The sequence below is a fragment of the Coenobita brevimanus genome, chromosome 68 (genome assembly GCF_032717465.1).
Source record: "Coenobita brevimanus isolate Jiangsu-jjx chromosome 68, ASM3271746v2, whole genome shotgun sequence".
Classification (NCBI taxonomy): Eukaryota; Metazoa; Arthropoda; class Malacostraca; order Decapoda; family Coenobitidae; genus Coenobita; species Coenobita brevimanus.
The window spans coordinates 16,425,001-16,443,550 of NC_137021.1; the positions used below are offsets into that span (position 1 = coordinate 16,425,001).

The window sequence follows — 18,550 nt, forward strand, 5'->3', positions numbered from 1 at the left end:
GGCTGGTGGACGGACAGGCTGAGGAGGACAAAGATAAAAGGAAATTTTTTCACACAGACAGACAGACAGACAGACAGACAGACAGACACACACACACACACACACACACACACACACACACACACACACACACACACACACACAAAACCGTGTGTGTGAATTTGCGCATGCGTGCTCGAACTTAAATAACATAGCAACACTTAGGTGCCTTCATGATGTAATACTTTACACGTTGTGTTTTAATTCCAGTACACGGGGTCGTTCACGGTGGTGGGTCCTGACCAGGCCAGCAGGACGGAGTATGTGAGGACGCAGCTCAAGCAGATGAGGGTGAGTACTGACACATTGATTTATTTGGTTTTTATGTGTCCGACTCTGGACATAGATTAAACAGCTCTTTCCCTGATACCTAGTTGTCCTACATATCACACACCTTCGCATGCCACCACTTCTCAGTTTCTCATCGTTCATTTTCAGTACATGCTGGGGATGTTATTTAGGACTATTGTGACTGCATTAGCTGGGATATTTTATGACATGTCGGTGGGTACTGTAGATTGGTTCCTTCTTCCGAACATTAAAAAAAAAAGAAGTAAATGTTGTATTAACCAATGAGATTCTAACCATGTCCCAGCCTGGATCTAACTCGTGTCGTTTCTAGCAGCAGACTCTTGTGAATGCACGGGTAGACATGAGGAAAATATCAAGATGTAAATTGTCTGGGCAGCAAAGCCAGGAAACGGTGTGGGTTGCTTACCAGTATGGATGAGCGGAATCTTAATTTTTGTTGGGGAAACAGTCTGAAACGATGAGGTGGTAGAAATTTGTGGGAAAAGTTATTAGAAAGCTCTTGCTACGAAACTGGTGAATATTGCTGAACCGGTGGATAGGTTTTTAAAATCCTATTGGCATTTGGGGGAAGCTGTGTTCGGGAATGTTTTGTTAGGAAGTCATCAGCTTTTTTTTTTTTTTTTTTTAACCTTTGAGTGAATGGAATAAGTATTTTCAGTATTGGGAAGCTGTTTAGAATGCATTCAGCAGTATATTTTAACCTTTTCTGAATATTATGGATAGGCGAGAAGAAAATCTTGGACAGCGTGAAAGTTCACTAAAAGGTTATTTAAAAAAAAAAAAAAAAAAAAAGCTTCCGGGGACTTAAGAGGGGGTTGTGAAGCAGAGGAAAAAATACAAATGTCTAAGTTAAAGCACAGGGAACTGAACATAACTACATAGAGAACATAATCAGGAACGCATGAAAGAAAAGTGTAAATGGACAGCACGTAGTTAAGACGGAAGGAAATGTGAGGCTGCAGGGAACTGGGGACATTTTGTAAACATGGATATGCAGACAGAAATTTTGGAAACAAATGTCTCTGAGACCGTGTGCTTATTTTACTGTTATTCTATCGTATGCGAACGTATATTTTATTGCGTTGCTTGCCTTGCCACCTTATAAAGATTCATTTGTTTTTAAATTGTGTTTAATATCGGCTGTAAAAATTCCAGTCTCCTTTCCTGTTTCTTTCTCCATGAACTTAGAAAATCAGTCTTCTGATCACTGAACAAATAAGTCATCAGTATAAGCAGCTGTTGATTCACGAGAGTGATTTTCAAAGTAAAAGGTGAAGAGGAGAGGCTGCAGGATATCTCTCTCTCTCCCCCCCTCCCTCTCCCTCTCTCTCTCTCTCTCTCTCTCTATCTATCTATCTATCTATCTATATATATATATATATATATATATATATATACTAGTATAATATTTAGCCAGAAATAGAACGTAACGTAGTTCAGCAAATGGCTAGATTTAGTGATTAAGTAAATAACAGCTGTGCTCTTTTCATCCTGCATACAGAATAATGTCAACAGTCAAAAAAGGAAAATGCTTTTATAATATTAACTGTTTTCGGTGTTTCATTCAGATATGAAATAACTGTAAAGTTGTATTAGGAAACAAACATCACTCTTTACCTATTCCATTAGGTTTATAACATTTGCTTCTGCCGACTGGTAAATTTATGGCCGCTCCTGGCGATTTTGCTCTTAATTTCCCGGTGAGAGAAAAATCAGTTAATAAAAAAGAAAAAGCAGCAACAGGATATTATTGGTGATGATTATGAAATATTTAGGTCAGGTGGAGTGGATCGTAAGACGAGTTATTAAATTTCCCCGTCGGGTCAATAGGCTTGGGAGAAATTAAGTGGTGTGTCCCTGGCAAGTTTGTCCGCCAGTAAGGCTTAAGTCGTGGGCCAGAGTAATTAAGAGGGACGTCATCCTCGCGTCCCAACCTCGCTTTATTTCAGTCTTCCCTTCCCTTCTTCAGTGTTCTTCCTTTTTCCATTTCTCACCCAGTTGACTGACTTGATTCTACTTCCTTTCCTTCTTCTATTGTCCTCTTACTCTAATTTCTCCATTGCCTTCTGTCGACGTATATTCTGTGTTTCATTCATTTCACTTCTTGAGTTTTCATGCTCTCACAGTTTATTTATTTATTTTTTTCTCTTTTTGGCTTCCTCCACTTCCTTCCTCCTCATTGCTTCCTCCATTTCTTTCCTCCACCTTGCCTTCTCTTCCTCTTAACCCCTTTAATGTTTTCTTCCAGTCTTTCACGTTCCTTTCCCTTTCTTTCTCCCACAGTTTCTCTTTCCCCCTCCTTCATCCTCCCTTCATGTCCCCTCCCCCTTCATTTTTTCTCCCTTAATGTTTCTTTCATAGCTCCTCTTTACTCAGTTTTTCTCCTCTTCCCTCCCTTCATTTCTTTTTCGGTTCCTTTCTCCGTCCACTTTTATTTCCCCACCTTCTACTTTTTTCAGTTTCTTTCCCCCTTTCTTTTCTTCCTTTCATTTCGCATTCTTTTACTTCCATCCTCCTCCTCCTCCTCCTCCTGCTCCTCCACCACCATCATTTTTTTCCCCCACCGTCTTCCTTCTATTTCTCCTTACCCCCCTTTTTCTTTCTTCCATATCTTTTTCCCCTCCTCTTGTCCTCGTTCCATTCTTCTTTCCCTTCCTCATTTCTCCTTTCATTTCTCGCTCCCCTTCCCCTTCGTCCATCAGCTTCTCTTTCCGTCTCTGTCCTTCCTTCGTTTTTCATTCCTTTCCATTCTTTCTCCTATTTATCTTTCCTATTGTTCTTCTTTCTTCCATTCGTTTCCCCTCCTTGCTCCTTCTGTTTGTCTTCTCCGTTTTACCTACCTTACTTCTCATTTTCCTTCGTCTTAATTTTTCTCCTTACTGCATTTTTTTTCTGTTTTTAATATATCCCTCAGCTCACTTCATCATTTTTGTTACTTAACCTCTTTTTTCAGTTTACCTACATTTTTACATCTCACTTTCACTTGCCATCCTAGGGTTTGTTACTGCATTTAATCCATTTTCACTGCAGCATCCATTTCCCATTCATAGCGTATTTGCTCATATTTCTACTTCCTTCCCTGTTTTTTACTTCGATTTCCCCTTGACTTCTTCACATTCTCTGCATCTTTCTCCTTCCTTTCTTTTGTTATTTCATTTATTGTTTCACATCTCCCTCTGCTCCCATTTCGTATGTTCTCTTCTTTTTATTTTCACATTTTTTTTCCAGTTTCTTTGCTTTATTGTTTAGTTTTTGTACTCTATTCAATATCTTTTCGACCATCCAGTTCTACCTTTCACTAATATTCTGCTTTCATTTCTTATCTCCTTCTTTTATTATTCTTTCTTCAGTTCCTGTGTTTCTTCCTCAGCCTTTTTGTTCTGTTCTTCTTACCATTTTTCACACTTCCCTTTTCTGCTTCCTTAAAGTTCCTTCTTTCAGCTCACCTGCACTTTTGTCTCTCCTTCCGTATGTCATTCATCTATAACTTTCTCCTTTTTCCTTTTCACCCTTCATTTCTGTTCTCTTATCATGTCCCTGATGCACTTACTCATTATTCCATAGCTTTTTCACCTAGTTCTTCCTCACTCATACATTTTAAAAAGTAAAAGTTCGAGTGATAAAAGGTTTAAAAAGAAAAACTGTGCAGCCGTACGCCACGGCAGGAGACTGCGAAACATTAGTAGAAAAATGAATAATACCATATTGCCCTTAAAGATTTTTTTTTTTCTTTTTTTTTTTTTTTTTTTTTAATAATGCTACCAGTTATACGACAACACTTTTAGAAACTTTTCATCATCCGGATAATTGGTGCGCGCTGCCCACTCCCATCGTGCGGTGAAGTGGGAAAGATGATTAAAACCGGCATATGGGAATGATTCGGGTGTTTCGATTTGTTATAAAATAATAATGATAAATAGGTAAATATAAAAATCTAAGTATGAAGAAATATAAAAGTCTAAATACTGAGTATTACTTAACAGAATCAGAAGAGGTTCTCATGTGATATGACCTTCACTGATCCGACTACAAAATTCAGAAACTTAGTCGTCATGCAGTTTCTGAAAAATGCGTTTTGAATATTAAGTAAAGTGCTTAGTTATTTATTTTTCATTTGATTCCTCTGTTCAGTATGTTTAAAATTAAGTTAATCATTTGAATCCGGGTGACGTCTTTTTTAGTTTACTGCTGCTGTTCGAATTTATTCATCCTAAGAATGGCCTCCCGTATTGAAGGGGCTCACTAGTGGTATATCTAACTCCTCCACGTTGAAGAACCTATGGTAAGCTAAATCATATCATTAGGAGAGGGCAAGAATAAAATGATAAAGACATCCCCGGGGGCTCAGTGGATTAGCAATGGTTAGAATGTTCACATGTTAGAATGTTCACTTTTTCGTCTGCGTTGTTTCATTCACATCACTTTGTACATCCGAGCCCCATCATTATCTTACTTTTTTTTTTCAGTTCCCTAACACGTCAGTATTTCGCTTCCTTCTCTCCGTGTATTTTCCATCTTTTTTCTTCTTGTTTTATGTACTCTGTCCTTCTTTGACCACTACCTCTCTCCTCCCGTTACTAACACTTCCATTTTCGTAATCAACACTGCAGATCCTGCCCTCTGCTCCACCATCACCCTCTTCCTCTTACCTTTCCTCCTTGTCGTCTCCCTTCATACTCACCCCAGGACACTCCAGGTAATGAACTGACACCTGGTGAGGCAAGACAGTGTTATACATTGGCAGTGCAGTGGTGGTACTCGTAAGGTAGACTCAGAGCATATCTCCCTTCCAGAGCAGACGTGTATGAATCTCAGAAATGCCAGACTAGTATGCAGCACCTTGGAAAATGACTTACATTTGTATATGAAGTAAATATACGGAGACAAAGATATATAGAAAGACCTCACAGCTATCAGTAATGGTAAGGAATGACACTCATCAGACATGCAGATACCCATACTGAAATTTTTTATTATATGATTATTGCTTTTGGTTGTTGCTTTCGGTTCAAGTCGTGGACTCTGTGGATTGCAGATAACCGTCTACTCGACTGGATGCAGCAAAAGACAGTATGTGGTGATTATGTTGAAGATCTCTTTATACTGTGTTAATAAGGTAACTCGTATGTGTGAGCCAGCTTTCCAGTGCTTGAGTTAATAAGGTAACTCGTATGTGTGAGCCAGCTTTCCAGTGCTTGAGTTATATTTTGTGAAGGTACTAGTTAAGAGTGTTTCTATGGTCTTCTGATAATCTTGGGAAGTGTATGGTATTCTTTACTGTGGGAAGTAATGTTTGTGAGAGTCAGGCTATACTACTATTTCTTGTGTTAAATCTTGTAAGATATTATTCGGCTGGAGTTATTGGTGGATCCATTGGCTATGTAGTTACCTCCGCCATCGAAGTTGGAGGAGGTTATATACTCACTTATGTTTGTCTGTTTGTTTGTCCAAACGTTATCTCCAAAAGTTCTTAATGAATATCAATGAAATTTTGTCAAAAGGAGGGCGATGGAAAAAAAAAAAAAAATAAATTTTGAGGCGGATCCAGATGCGGATCCGGAGTATCCCACATATTATCTCCAAAAGTTCTCAATGAATTTCAAAGAAATTGTGTGGATGGGTTGGCCATGCGCCAAGAAAGATTTGATTAAATTTTTGGGGGGATCCGGATCCGGATCCTATGTATCCCACACAATAAGTTCCCAGTGAATTACAATATAATTTTGTGGAAGAGCGGGCCATGAGTCAAGGAACAATTAAATATGGGGGAGGATCCGGATCCTATGTATTCCACACAATATCTCCACGGATCCTGATCCTTTTTAATGGTAGTGGCATTGGCGGAGGCATGCGTTCTGTGAATGCTTTCTAGTTCTGAAATGCAGTGCTTGACAGTGTCTTGTAACTGAGTCGCGATTCACACACACACACACACACACACACACACACACACACACACACACACACACACACACACACACACTGTATATATCTATGTCTCTCTCTCTCTCTCTCTCATCTCATCTCATCAGCCGTTTCAGTATCCACTGCAGGACCGGCCTATCCCTACCGAAGTGGGGACGATACAGCCAATGTATCTCTACCAAGTGGCTTAGGCTGTCTGGTAGAGATTGTATGTAGGGTGAGAAGTGCTTGTAAGTGTAATTGTAGTGTTGTAGTGGCTTTGGATGTGTGTGTAGGCTGTGAACCAAGTGTAATCGGCCCGCACAAGTCGACTGGGTGCAAGCATACTTTATAGTATGCGACACTGGTTCAACCACAGCACCCCTGATGTCCGCCAAACAGTACGTGGCCAGAAGAAAGCTCCCAAAGTTTATTACCCTGGCGGGGAGCGAACCCTCGTTCTTCAGTGTACGAAAACGCACACTTTACCACTGTATATATATATATATATATATATATATATATATATATATACAAAAATCATTAAAGACCAAGGCGTAGCCATTGTTCACTATTTTTCTGTTGATCTTTTCGAGTTTTCTTACACATTGTTTTACACTATGATTCAGGTTGTAGATAATATGTCCAAAATCCATATCGTAACTATATTTTATTAATTATTTATTTTCATTTTTTGTAGGACGTTTCGTGTATCCTTACACATCATCAGCGACTGTAATATAGATACAATACACTATAAAACATGACATATACAACATAAACCTATACAATATATATACTGAAATGTACACAACGACTAATAAAAGTGTAGAGTTACAAGAGTATGGATAAAAGAGACAAACCCTTTAGGTGAAGTCAAGTATGAGCTACAGTTAAAAGAGTATGGATAAAAGAGACAAACCTTATAGGTGTAGTCAGCTATGAGCTACGTGGTTGACTGCGAAGGTTGTATGGGTGAGTGGGTGTTTGTGGCTGTGTAGTGTTGCCAGTTGTGTTATTGTGTGTGTAATGTTCATTTGTAATTGTCGCTGCTTGTGGTCGGGCCTTTGTGTATTTAAACAGTTTGAGGGTACGATCTAGTCCGGTAGTTTGGTTGTTTATGGCCGGCGTGTTTTCACGTATGAGAAGTGCTTCTGCCAGTTGTAGTCTAATGTGGTCATGACATTTTTTTTATTATATTAGTATTTTCTATTAGAACTTGTCTGTTTATTGATGTGTGATGTTGAGTCATATGATCTTTTATAGAACCGGATTGTAGGTGCATGGTTAAACGTCTGCTTAGTGTGGTTGTGGTCATACCAATATATTTCATGTGACGAAGTTTACAACCTTCGTGTGGGCAAGTGAATTCATAAACTACATTGGTATGTTGAAGTTTGTTGGTTTGTTGAGCTGTGTTGTTTTTCATAATCATGTTGCTAACTTTCCTGTTTTTATAGTAAATAATTAAACTGAGCTTGTCTGAGGGGATAACACATGATGTGTTACGTGTCACAATCTCTCTAAGTACACGTTCATCCGTTTTATAAGCAGGGGACATCTGATTACCATAATACACATTGTGGGTAACAGTATGGGGAAGCGGTTGGACATTTGTGGTTGAGACTTGTTTTGAATCATAGTGTAAAACAATGTGTAAGAAAACTCGAACAGATCAACAGAAAAATAGTGAACAATGGCTACGCCTTGGTCTTTAATGATTTTTGTATAAAAGAAAACATTCTGCCTAAATATACTAATATATATATATATATATATATATGATCTCATCAGCCGTTCGTGTGTCCACTGCAGGACCGGCCTATCCCTACCGAAGTGGGGACGATACAGCCAATGTATCTCTACCAAGTGGCTTAGGTTGTCTAGTAGAGATTGTATGTAGGGTGAGAAGTGCTTGTAAGTGTAATTGTAGTGTTGGAGTGGATTTGGATGTGTGTGTAGTCTGTGAACCAAGTGTAATAGGCCCGCGCAAGCCGACTGGGTGCAAGCATACTTTATAGTATGCGACACTGGTTCAACCACAGCACCCCTTGTGTCCACCAATGCAGTACGTGGCCTGAAGAACGCTTCCAAAGCTTATCACCCTGCCGGGCGCGAACCCTCGTTCTTCAGTGTACGAAAACGCACACTTTACCACTGTACCACAGAGGCTAATATATATATATATATATATATATATATATATATATATATATATATATATAGATAGATAGATAGATAGATAGATAGATATACAGTATATATATACACACGCATTTTTCCATTCTCACTTCTCTTCCATTCCCTCTTTTCCTCTGCCACTCTGTTTCCAATCTTTCCTTTTCAGTCGTTTTTTTATACCTCTCCTACCACTCTCTCAGACTCATCCACTATATATATATATATATATATATATATATATATATATATATATATATATATATATATATATATATATATATATATATATATATATGGAGCCACAGTGGTAAAGTGTGCATTTTCGCACACTGAAGAACTAGGGTTCGCGACCCGCCAGGGTAATAAACTTTGGGAGCGTTCGTCTGGCCACGAACTGCATTGGCGGACACAAAGGGTGCTATGGTTGAACCAGTGTCGCATAGTATGCTTGCACCCAGTCGGCTTGCGCGGGCCTATTACACTTAGTTCAAAGACTACACACACATCCAAAGCCACTCCAGCACTACAATTACATTTACAAGCACTTCTTACCCTACATACAGTCTCTACTAGACAGCCTAAGCCACTTGGTAGAGATACATTGGCTGTATCGTCCCCACTTCGGTCGGGATCGGCCGGTCCTGCAGTGGACACTCAAGTGGCATATGGTTGAGGAGAGAGAGAGAGAGAGAGAGAGAGAGAGAGAGAGAGAGAGAGAGAGAGAGAGAGAGAGAGAGAGAGAGAGAGAGAGTACTGTAGTAATATACCACGTTGAGTACACCGCTTCCCGTCCGATCAGCGAAGTTAAGCAACGTTGGGTCTGGTTAGTACTTGGATGGGTGACCGCCTGGGAACACCAGATGCTGTTGGCTACCCTACTGGGGCTAGGATTAGTGCTCTCTGACTCATTCTAAGCCATATATATCTGGCAATGAATGAATATATATATATATATATATATATATATATATATATATATATATATATATATATATATATATTTTCATTCATTCATTGCCAGACGCCATGTATCCCAGACGGCATGGCGTCTGGCAATGAATGAAAAAAAATAAATATATATATATATATATATATATATATATATTTTCATTCATTCATTGCCAGACGCCATGTATCCCAGACGGGGTGGCCAATGGCTTAGAGTTAATTGTTTTACAGGGAGGGGCACTAATCCTCCACCAACCCCACTTGACACGTAGGGATGCCAACAGCATCTGGTGTTCCCAGGCGGTCACCCATCCAAGTACTAACCAGACCCAACGTTGCTTAACTTCGCCAATGCAGTACGTGGCCAGACGAACGCTCCCAAAGTTTATTACCCTAGCGGGTCGCGAACCCTAGTTCTTCAGTGTGCGAAAATGCACACTTTACCACTGTGGCTCCATATATATATATATATATATATATATATATATATATATATATATATATATATATATATATATATATATATATATATATATATATATATATACGTTAATTTAATCTTATAAAAACTAATGCACTTGCCAGAACCCATATACACTCGTTGGAAACCCAGAACGCTTGACAGAACCCACATAAGCATGCCAGAACCCACATACACTTGTTAGAACCCATCTACTGTATCTGCCAAAATCCACTTAGGGTAGTCTAAAGAGAATGGAGAGAAATCACAACCCTCCTAAAGAGCAGCTGGTATGGCAGTTTGTGTTGATGGTAGTCCTGTGTGGCATACGGTTGAGAGAGAGAGAGAGAGAGAGAGAGAGAGAGAGAGAGAGAGAGAGAGAGAGAGAGAGAGAGAGAGAGAGTGTGTACTGAATCAAGCTGGGATAATAGTGGGTAGTAATTAAGTACTTAAAGGTAATAACATGCAACCTCTGTAGTGTGTGTCTGCAGGTGGTGAAGGTGGATGGGTGTAGTAAAGTGGGTGGGTAGATGGCTCATTAGGCGGTGCTCGTAATTCTGGGCCGAATCACCGCTCAGGACAGCCGACATGGAGGCCCTGATTGGACCAAATAATCAGGTCCACCCCGGAAGAGATTTGACGGGTAGTAGGTCTCGATTTGGTGAGAGAGAGAGAGAGAGAGAGAGAGAGAGAGAGAGAGAGAGAGAGAGAGAGAGAGAGAGAGAGAGAGAGAGAGAGAGAGAGAGAGAGAACGATAAAAGTACCAGGTAAAATCTTAAGTGAAGAAAGGTTACGATAAAAGCTGTGAGAATTAGTAGGCAGGTTGAGCAGCACCTTAATTAGTAGTATAAATAATCCGGGTTAATATCCCCTCTCGATTAACCTGCCATTCAGTCCGGTACTATTTTAATATTCTACCCATAAGCAGAAATAATGAAACCGTAGCATTTATAAGAAGGTGATTATTTTATTTTGGTTCCTAATTCCTGTGTGGGGAATTTATACTGCCATTCTGTTTTGTGCGTTTAGTTAGACTTGTCAGATGGAGCCAGGATTCCGGTGGCTTGAATGATAAATATGTATCGTAAGTGAATGTCTGGTCCACTTGACGTGGTGCTAATAGTTCTCCCACGTTCTTGCATTATCTGTCCCTATTTTCTTGATCCTGCTTCACCCCATCATTATGTAGGAGATAGACGAAGACGAAGACGAAGACGACGACGACGACGATGACGATTACTGATTGATGATTGACTGCGACGACGACGACTAATGATGATAACGATGGCTGGCGATGAAGATGACGTATGATTGATGATGATGATGATGATGATTTATGCATTATTTTTATGACAACTATTCAAAGCCCAGCAATTTTCGTTCTTTTATTAGCACCCTTCCAGTTAGTCTGATATAACTGAAATGTGCTCGTATGGAAAAGTTCTGGAATAGTCTCACAGGTATTCGGTAAAATGCCGGATTCTTACAAAGGACAGCGTTTGAGTGGGTGTAGGGGATCCCCAAGCACGGTTTCCTTACTGTTTAGTTTGCATATTACGTTTTAGACCCTTCCTTAATGACACAGTTTTAGTTTTTCATTCCTATCCCCAGACAGTTTTATTCACCTTTAGTATGTCTAGCAGGGAAGGGATTAACGAAGGCTACTTCTGGCCCATGTGGTTCGAAAGCTCACCCTTACACTGATGAGAAATTTTCTGGTAGGAACAACAACACAGTACAGTTTACACCATGTGGTTGATAGGGTAAATATTCTCCAGCGTATTATTTTGCTCGTATCATTTTATGTCAGTTGAGTTTATGTGAATAGTTAAAAAGGAAGTGGATATTATTTTGCATTCCTTTAGCAGAAATATAGTAGTATGCAACAGATGTTAACTTTTTCAGCCTGAGACATCATTTATATTTTATTCCTGCTGTACAACCAGACTATCTTTAGTCAGCTGATGATACACTTATAAAACTTGACGGGTTAGATACAGCCTTCAGTAACCCCATAAAAAACATCCATTCAAAGCGTCAATTCTATCGCCAAAATAAAAGGAAAAGGGACGTAGTGAAGGGGTAAGGGAGCCTTGCTAAACCCGTAAAGTTAGGGACCACATATTCCGGCATTTACTGTACCTCTCATGTTCCCGTTCAGAATCTGTACATTTAATCCCGTTCTTCAAAATAAAGCACTGTTTTTAATTTACTGGTGTTACCATCAGATTATCAAACATAGAGAGGACGCCAAGCATTAATGGGGTTAAAGGCCACATAAAATTTCTCTAGTTCTAAAGGTCTCCCCTCACCTGAACCAAACTTCAATAGGCAGCAAGACTTAATTAAAAATAATAATAATAAATAAAAAAAAGTCACCGTCCTGACTGAGTTAATTTTATCTGGAGCCCCTCACTCCTATAATGAAGAATTCCATGGATATCTCAGGTGGGAACCGGGGAAAGGGGGGGGGGGACTTGTGGTGTGGGGAAATGAATAATAGGGTGTGAGATGAGGAGTGTGAAGTGAGAGGAAGTGTGTGAGTGAGACTGAGGGAGATATAAAGGTGAGAGGTGAGAAGTGGGGAGTGAGAGGAAAAATGACAGAAAAGTGTTGAAGGAAGGGAGAAAGTAGTAGTGGATGAGTCTGAGAGAGTGGTAGGAGAGATATAAAATAACGACTCAAAAGGAAAGATTGGAAACAGAGTGGCAGAGGAAGAGAGGGAATGGAAGAGAAGTGAGAATGGAAAAACGAGTGTGGAAAATATAAACGGAAGAGAGGGAAGCAAAGAATAATCGAAGAAGAGAGGAGTGGATCGATGAGAATGCAAGAGAGGGGAAGAAGAGGTGGTGGTAGTGGATGAGTGAGAAAAGAAGAGTGGAAGCTGGATCACAAAAGTGGGAGTGGGAATGGAAGAGAAGGAAAGGAAGACTGGGAAAGAAGAAGCGAGAAAGATACCTGAAGACCGCGAAAAGATGAAAAGAAATGAGTAAAAAGAGAGTGACTTTCTCAGGCGTTAGTGCGACCTGAAAAGCCAGGCCAGGTGGGAATGAGGTGTTGGAATGGGCCATAGAGTAGGAGAGGGCAGGGGAGTCGTCTTCTCGTGGGCCTAGGAGACCCCATAGCAGGTATTCTCGTTGGCTAAGGAATTTACGTAGCACCTATTCCTCAGCGATTCATTATGCATTCTGTGACTTACTGTTGTCGTGTATGGTACTTTTTCTTTTGTAAATTCGACATAAGTTGTAAAAAATAACATAAAAAAATAGTACATCTCCTTACATAAAAATACACTGAGAATGAAGAGGTGCTGGACTGACTAAGCTGATGAGAATGCAGGCTCATAGCATCTTTTCAGCGATTGCTTTTGCTTATTAAAATTTAACTCCTTCACTACGATGGCGTCTTTCGTATTCTATTCTCGCGTCCTTCAGATGATTTTACTCTGCATATAGGAGAGACTGTCGGAGCTGGAGGGGGTCAAACGTAGCTTCTATTAACCCCATTAATAAGAGGCGTTTTTTAGGTGAATTAATTTGTCTGGATGTGTCAAGATTAAACCGATATAATTCTTTGTCTGGCTCAAGAGTGCAATATTCTCGTTCATTATTTTATTCCCTCTTCGTGTCGACGTACTTTGCACATCTAACATGCAAGAAAAGAATTACTCATTCATTACGACGCGTCATTAATAACGTGGGTAAATCGTCTGTGGGTAGCAAGAAAAAAGACAAATTACTTCATATTTGAGGTTTAGTGAAGGAAATTTTAATCCTTTCAATCTTTGAGGTCTTCACTTAATATGGCAAAAGCAATAATACTAACAACAACAACAACAATAATAATAATAATAATAATAATAATAATAATAATAATAATAATAATAATAATAATAATAACAGCAGTAATAATAATAATAGTAATAATAGTAATAATAATAACAAGAACAATCCGAGATTGCAAATCTCCTCCAAGGCGGAGTGTGTGGTATATCTTATGGAGATGTTATCTTGTAATTTTTGTGCAAGCAGTGTAGGCATTATTTATAGAGTTAGAAGCAACGATGTTGAAATTGCCACTATCCCGCAACGGCAGAGAATCCTTGAAGAAATTCCTGAATCCGGATGATGATCCCGATCGCCACCACAATCTTATGAATTATTCCTTGGGCCTTACCCCACCCCTCCAAAAATTTCAGCAAAATCTGTTCATAACTTTTTGAGTAATCCTGCTAACAGGCAAACAGACAAACAAACCAGCGCCGGCAAAAACATGATCTCCACAGGGGAGGTAATAATAACTAGAAAGCACTAAGACAGCGCATACCTCTGCCAATGCCATTGCCATTAGAAAGGATCCTGATCCGGATCCGTGGATATAGGATCCGGATCCGGATGGGGATCCGCCCCTAAATATAATCGATGCTTTCTTGGTCCATGGCCCATCATTCCAGAAAATTCCATTGAAATTCATTGAGAACTTTTGGAGATATTGTGCAGGATACACCGGATCCGGATCCAGATCCGCTCCAAAATGTAATCATTTCTTCCTCGGACCATGACCCACCCTTCCACAAAATTTCATCAAAATTTGTTCATAACTTTTTCAGTAATCCTGCTAACAGACAGAAAAACAAACAAACGATTGGTAAAACAAAACCTCCTTGGCGGAGGTAATAATAATAATAATAATAATAATAATAATAATAATAATAATAATAGAACTAAAACGCTTATAGGAAATTCCCTCCAGCAATAGCAAGAATGACACAGAAAATCAAAGAACTGAAGACATTACCTAAGCAGCCTGTAGCAGTTGCAAGAATGATATAGGAATATCATCGAACTTAAAATCGTATCGTATGTGTAAGTAGTATTTAGTATGGGCAAAATTGAACGACTGTTCTGAGTAGCGGTAACACAAATGATATGGGGAAATCAGCGAAATGAAAAGCCAGTCTTGATAATTGACAAACCTGTCTTAATCATAGTAGTAGCAAAAATGATATTAATAAATAATCGCCACATTGAAAGATTAACATGCATGCAGAATAAACTGGCCGGTAATGTGTTAATGAGCCTCCAAAGCCCAGAAGGATATGACTCCGCGTGTTGAGCTGGGCGCCCCCGCTATTAGCAAAATGAGGCCACCATTGAAGAGAGGAGGGAATTTTTGGTATTAACCAGATTGAGCGCTGCCGAACACACCTGGTCTCTGCTCCACCAGCTCCGAGGGAAAATGTTAGGACGGGTAGTTTCCTTACCGTTATTAGCTCCTTTGGTTGGAGTACTTTTTCAGTTATTTTAGGGATGGTGTGATTGTGTCTACACATATTCAATTATGTCGTGTATGTATCTCTCTTTATCTGATTCATTGTTTACTTGTGCAAGTTGATAGTGTTCTATTCTTGATATTGTTTTATTCAGTACACACTGTCTGCTCATTCATATTGAATTGTTCACCTGTTACAACATTGTTTTCAGTTTTGTCCCTCCATAGCCCTCATTTTCTAGAACTTCGTTTTTCTTAAGGCTTTTGTAAAGTTTGGGGATCCGGTAGGTAATCCATTTCTATCTTGTCTCTAATGTAATGATGTACAGTGATATCAATAAAATCTAGTATACTGCTTGAGACAGTGTTTTGCTTTAAGAAAGGATCGTATGAAAATGAATGAAGAACGGCTTTACCCGGAAGTTTTCTTAGATAAAATTTCTGACAAACATCAAAGAGATATGTTGAGGCGAGTAATAGAGTAATCTGCGTAAACAGCATGCACTGAAATTTATTTGAATTTCTTCGTGAAGACAGATGTTTGGAAATGAAACCAAAGACAGTAGTATAGTTTACCTTTTTAGGGCACCTGTGCTGCTTTTAGAAGTCCAAAAATTTGCCATACTTAAGGGATATTGTCTGCCAGGCCGAGTTTCTATTTCAGTAGATAGAAATCGTCCCACCATTCCTTGTAGATAACACAAAGAGAGAGAGAGAGAGAGAGAGAGAGAGAGAGAGAGAGAGAGAGAGAGAGAATTTGGGTTTATTGTGCGCGATAAACTGGAAAAGCGTGTGATCAGTTTTGTTACATCTTTTTAGTGCTGCACTGACTTTTACCTAAACTCCCTCAGGATGATGACGTCTTCTCTGTTCTCTTCCTACTCCAACTAGATGGTATTATTCAAATATTGTATTGCCTGCCTACAGATAATTTGATTCAGCCTCAGGGAGATTGTTTTATTGAAAAGAGTTATTATTTTTTTTTTTTCTGTCTCGCTCCTTCCTTCCCGCTTGCCTCATACCGTTTTTTTTTCCCCATCATTTGTTTTCTGCTGCTCGCTTGTCACTTCATTTAGTTCACATGTTGTTCCTGGATATTCTTTTTACTTTTCAGTTGCCTCTCTTGTTTTGTTCCTGTATACCTTCTCTTTCATTTATCATGTTTCCTACCTCTCTTTCCATCCCTCTCCCCCCTCCCCTCTCCCTCTTCTATCCACTATCCTTTTATTTGCTTCCCCTCTTCCTCCTTCCTCTCCTTCGTGTCTCCCCACCCGTCTCTTGCTCTCTTCCCTCTCTTGTCGCCTTTCTTCCCTCTTCTCTCCCTCTCCTTTCCCTCTACTTCTCCTCTCCCCATCCCAACCTCCCTCCCTTATCTCGTCTCCACCGTCTCCCCTCATCACTCCCCACCCCACCACACATTTCAGGGGATCATCTCTTCCCAGCACACTGTACCCTAACAAAGTCTACTATTGTTTTTACGTCCCTTTCCCTCGCAATATCATCATCGACAACATAGGCTTTCTGTGTATTGGTTGTAAAGTCGTGTATTGCGTGTAGATCAGTGTTCTCCATCTATGTGTATTGTTCGAGTGTATTGTGTGTAAAGTGTTTATGTACGTTCTGATGTTTTTTTTTTTTTGTGTGTGTAGGCTATGTGTATTTCGGTGAGTGTGTATCTACATGCGGTGTACGAGTTCTATTATACTCACTACAATAGAGAGAGAAAAGAATTGTTCTGTCATTGTAGTTGTGAGGCAGGTTGGCGAAGGCTGCCTTCGCTCTCCTTACACCATAACACCTATCTTTACCGTATTCCCACACAGAGTCCAATACTCATACCGTAAATACGGTGCACTGTGCGTCATTAGTTTTTTCCCGTTGGCCTGTGGAGGTTCATTGTGTGCGCAACTTCACTGCAATGACCCCATTCTTTTTTATTCTAACAACTTTCAGATGTTTTGATTCAGGTTAGCAAAGGCTTAATTAACTTTTTCAGTGTAAGAGGTCTTTTCTGAGTTAAACAGAATCTTCTGGAAGTAGCAAGAATAAGTTTAAAAAATTTAGACGCCACCGAATTAAAGGGACTGATAGCTAGTTAGTCCTGTTTTATGCTTGTAATCTCAGGTTTTCGGTTTTGTGCCTTGATATTCAATAAAATGATCTTGGTAAGATAGGCCTGATGGTGGCGAAGCATGAAGTAGGAAGTGATACTAAGGCGGCCACAGCCAAGCACCTCGTATCTCAGACTTTAGGAGGGGAACTTATCTTTACTTGCCATGATGTTTTATTGTTGTATGTTATGGTAATGTTAGCTCAATAAATGTTAGACCTCAAGACTAGGCCTAATATACTGTTGCTGTGTTTTGCAAGAATTTAGAGACCTAAATAATGAGTTCCCTATCCGTGATCACTGTGAGACGGGGAGTGACTGTACTGTATTCCAAGGCCAATAAGATGGCCTCGCTGTATTCTTCAAACCTACAAGCACAAGCACTGTTCACCGGATCTCCAGCATACACCAGTGATTCTAGGCTACTTCCCAGCGAGAGCCCCGTATTAAGCCGGTGTGCCGTTTATAGAGTGAATAGCATTTTAAGACTCATGAACATCTTTAGGACCAATGTTGTCCGTCAGTTAACTAATATTTTTCGGAAACGAGGTACCCACCTCGAGCAGAACTTGGCGAAACCCCATATTAGAACCCAGATGCTCCCGCATCAACTTTTTTTGCATTTGCTTGTAATGACAGAAATGGTTAGGTAGGTGTACTAAAGTGGGATGTAGAGTAGTAAAGGAGTTGTTGCGACTTTGTCTGGGAAAATGTTTGCTGGACTTATTCCTAGTCAGTTAGGCCTCTAGATATTGTACTATGTACGGTAAGGAACTTGATGGGTAAAGGAGATTATAGTTAAAAAAATGGTCCAAGTTGGAAGAAGTAAGGGAGGAACACGACACTGAGTATGAGAGGGGCGAGGAAGGGAAGCAGAACCGGGACACCCTCTAATTAACCAGGTTCCCACGACCCTATCCCCTCTCCCTCGGTGCCTTCCTTTTCCCCTCGGACGGGCCGAGCCTCCTGCCAGGTAACAAGATGACTGACTGCCCGATTAGCCCAGAGAGAGGCTTAATTGCAACACCTAATTAACGGAGACCCAATTTCCTACCCTGCTACCCTTCCCTCCGTATTCGAAGGCCGTTCATTAAATTAATAGGCTTAGACTCAATTACGAGCAGATCCGCTTTAGAAGATATAAACCCCTTGAGTGTGCCTGGAAATATTTATCCTTGGAATCCAGGCATATACATTCTTAAAAATAAAACTAAAGTTATCTTGGACCCAACCATCTTTATTTTTCAAGAAAGTGAGTTACATTTAGGTAACCTTTTCACTGCAGTGGTGGGGATTTAGTATTTTATTCAAGCGACAACCATTCT

The 18,550-nt window shown here is 39.8% G+C and overlaps 1 protein-coding gene and 1 pseudogene across 1 annotated transcript in view; both read left to right on the forward strand.

The window, feature by feature from the left end:
- LOC145405765 (uncharacterized) overlaps positions 1 to 18,550 on the forward strand; it is a 2,040,591-nt gene that overhangs the window by 705,285 nt on the left and 1,316,756 nt on the right. Inside the window, exon 4 of the mRNA XM_080276996.1 lies at positions 250 to 330. Coding sequence (XP_080133122.1) covers positions 250 to 330 — 81 coding nt within the window. The remainder of the gene's footprint in view (positions 1 to 249; positions 331 to 18,550) is intronic.
- LOC145405961 (5S ribosomal RNA) lies at positions 9,188 to 9,308 on the forward strand (annotated as a pseudogene).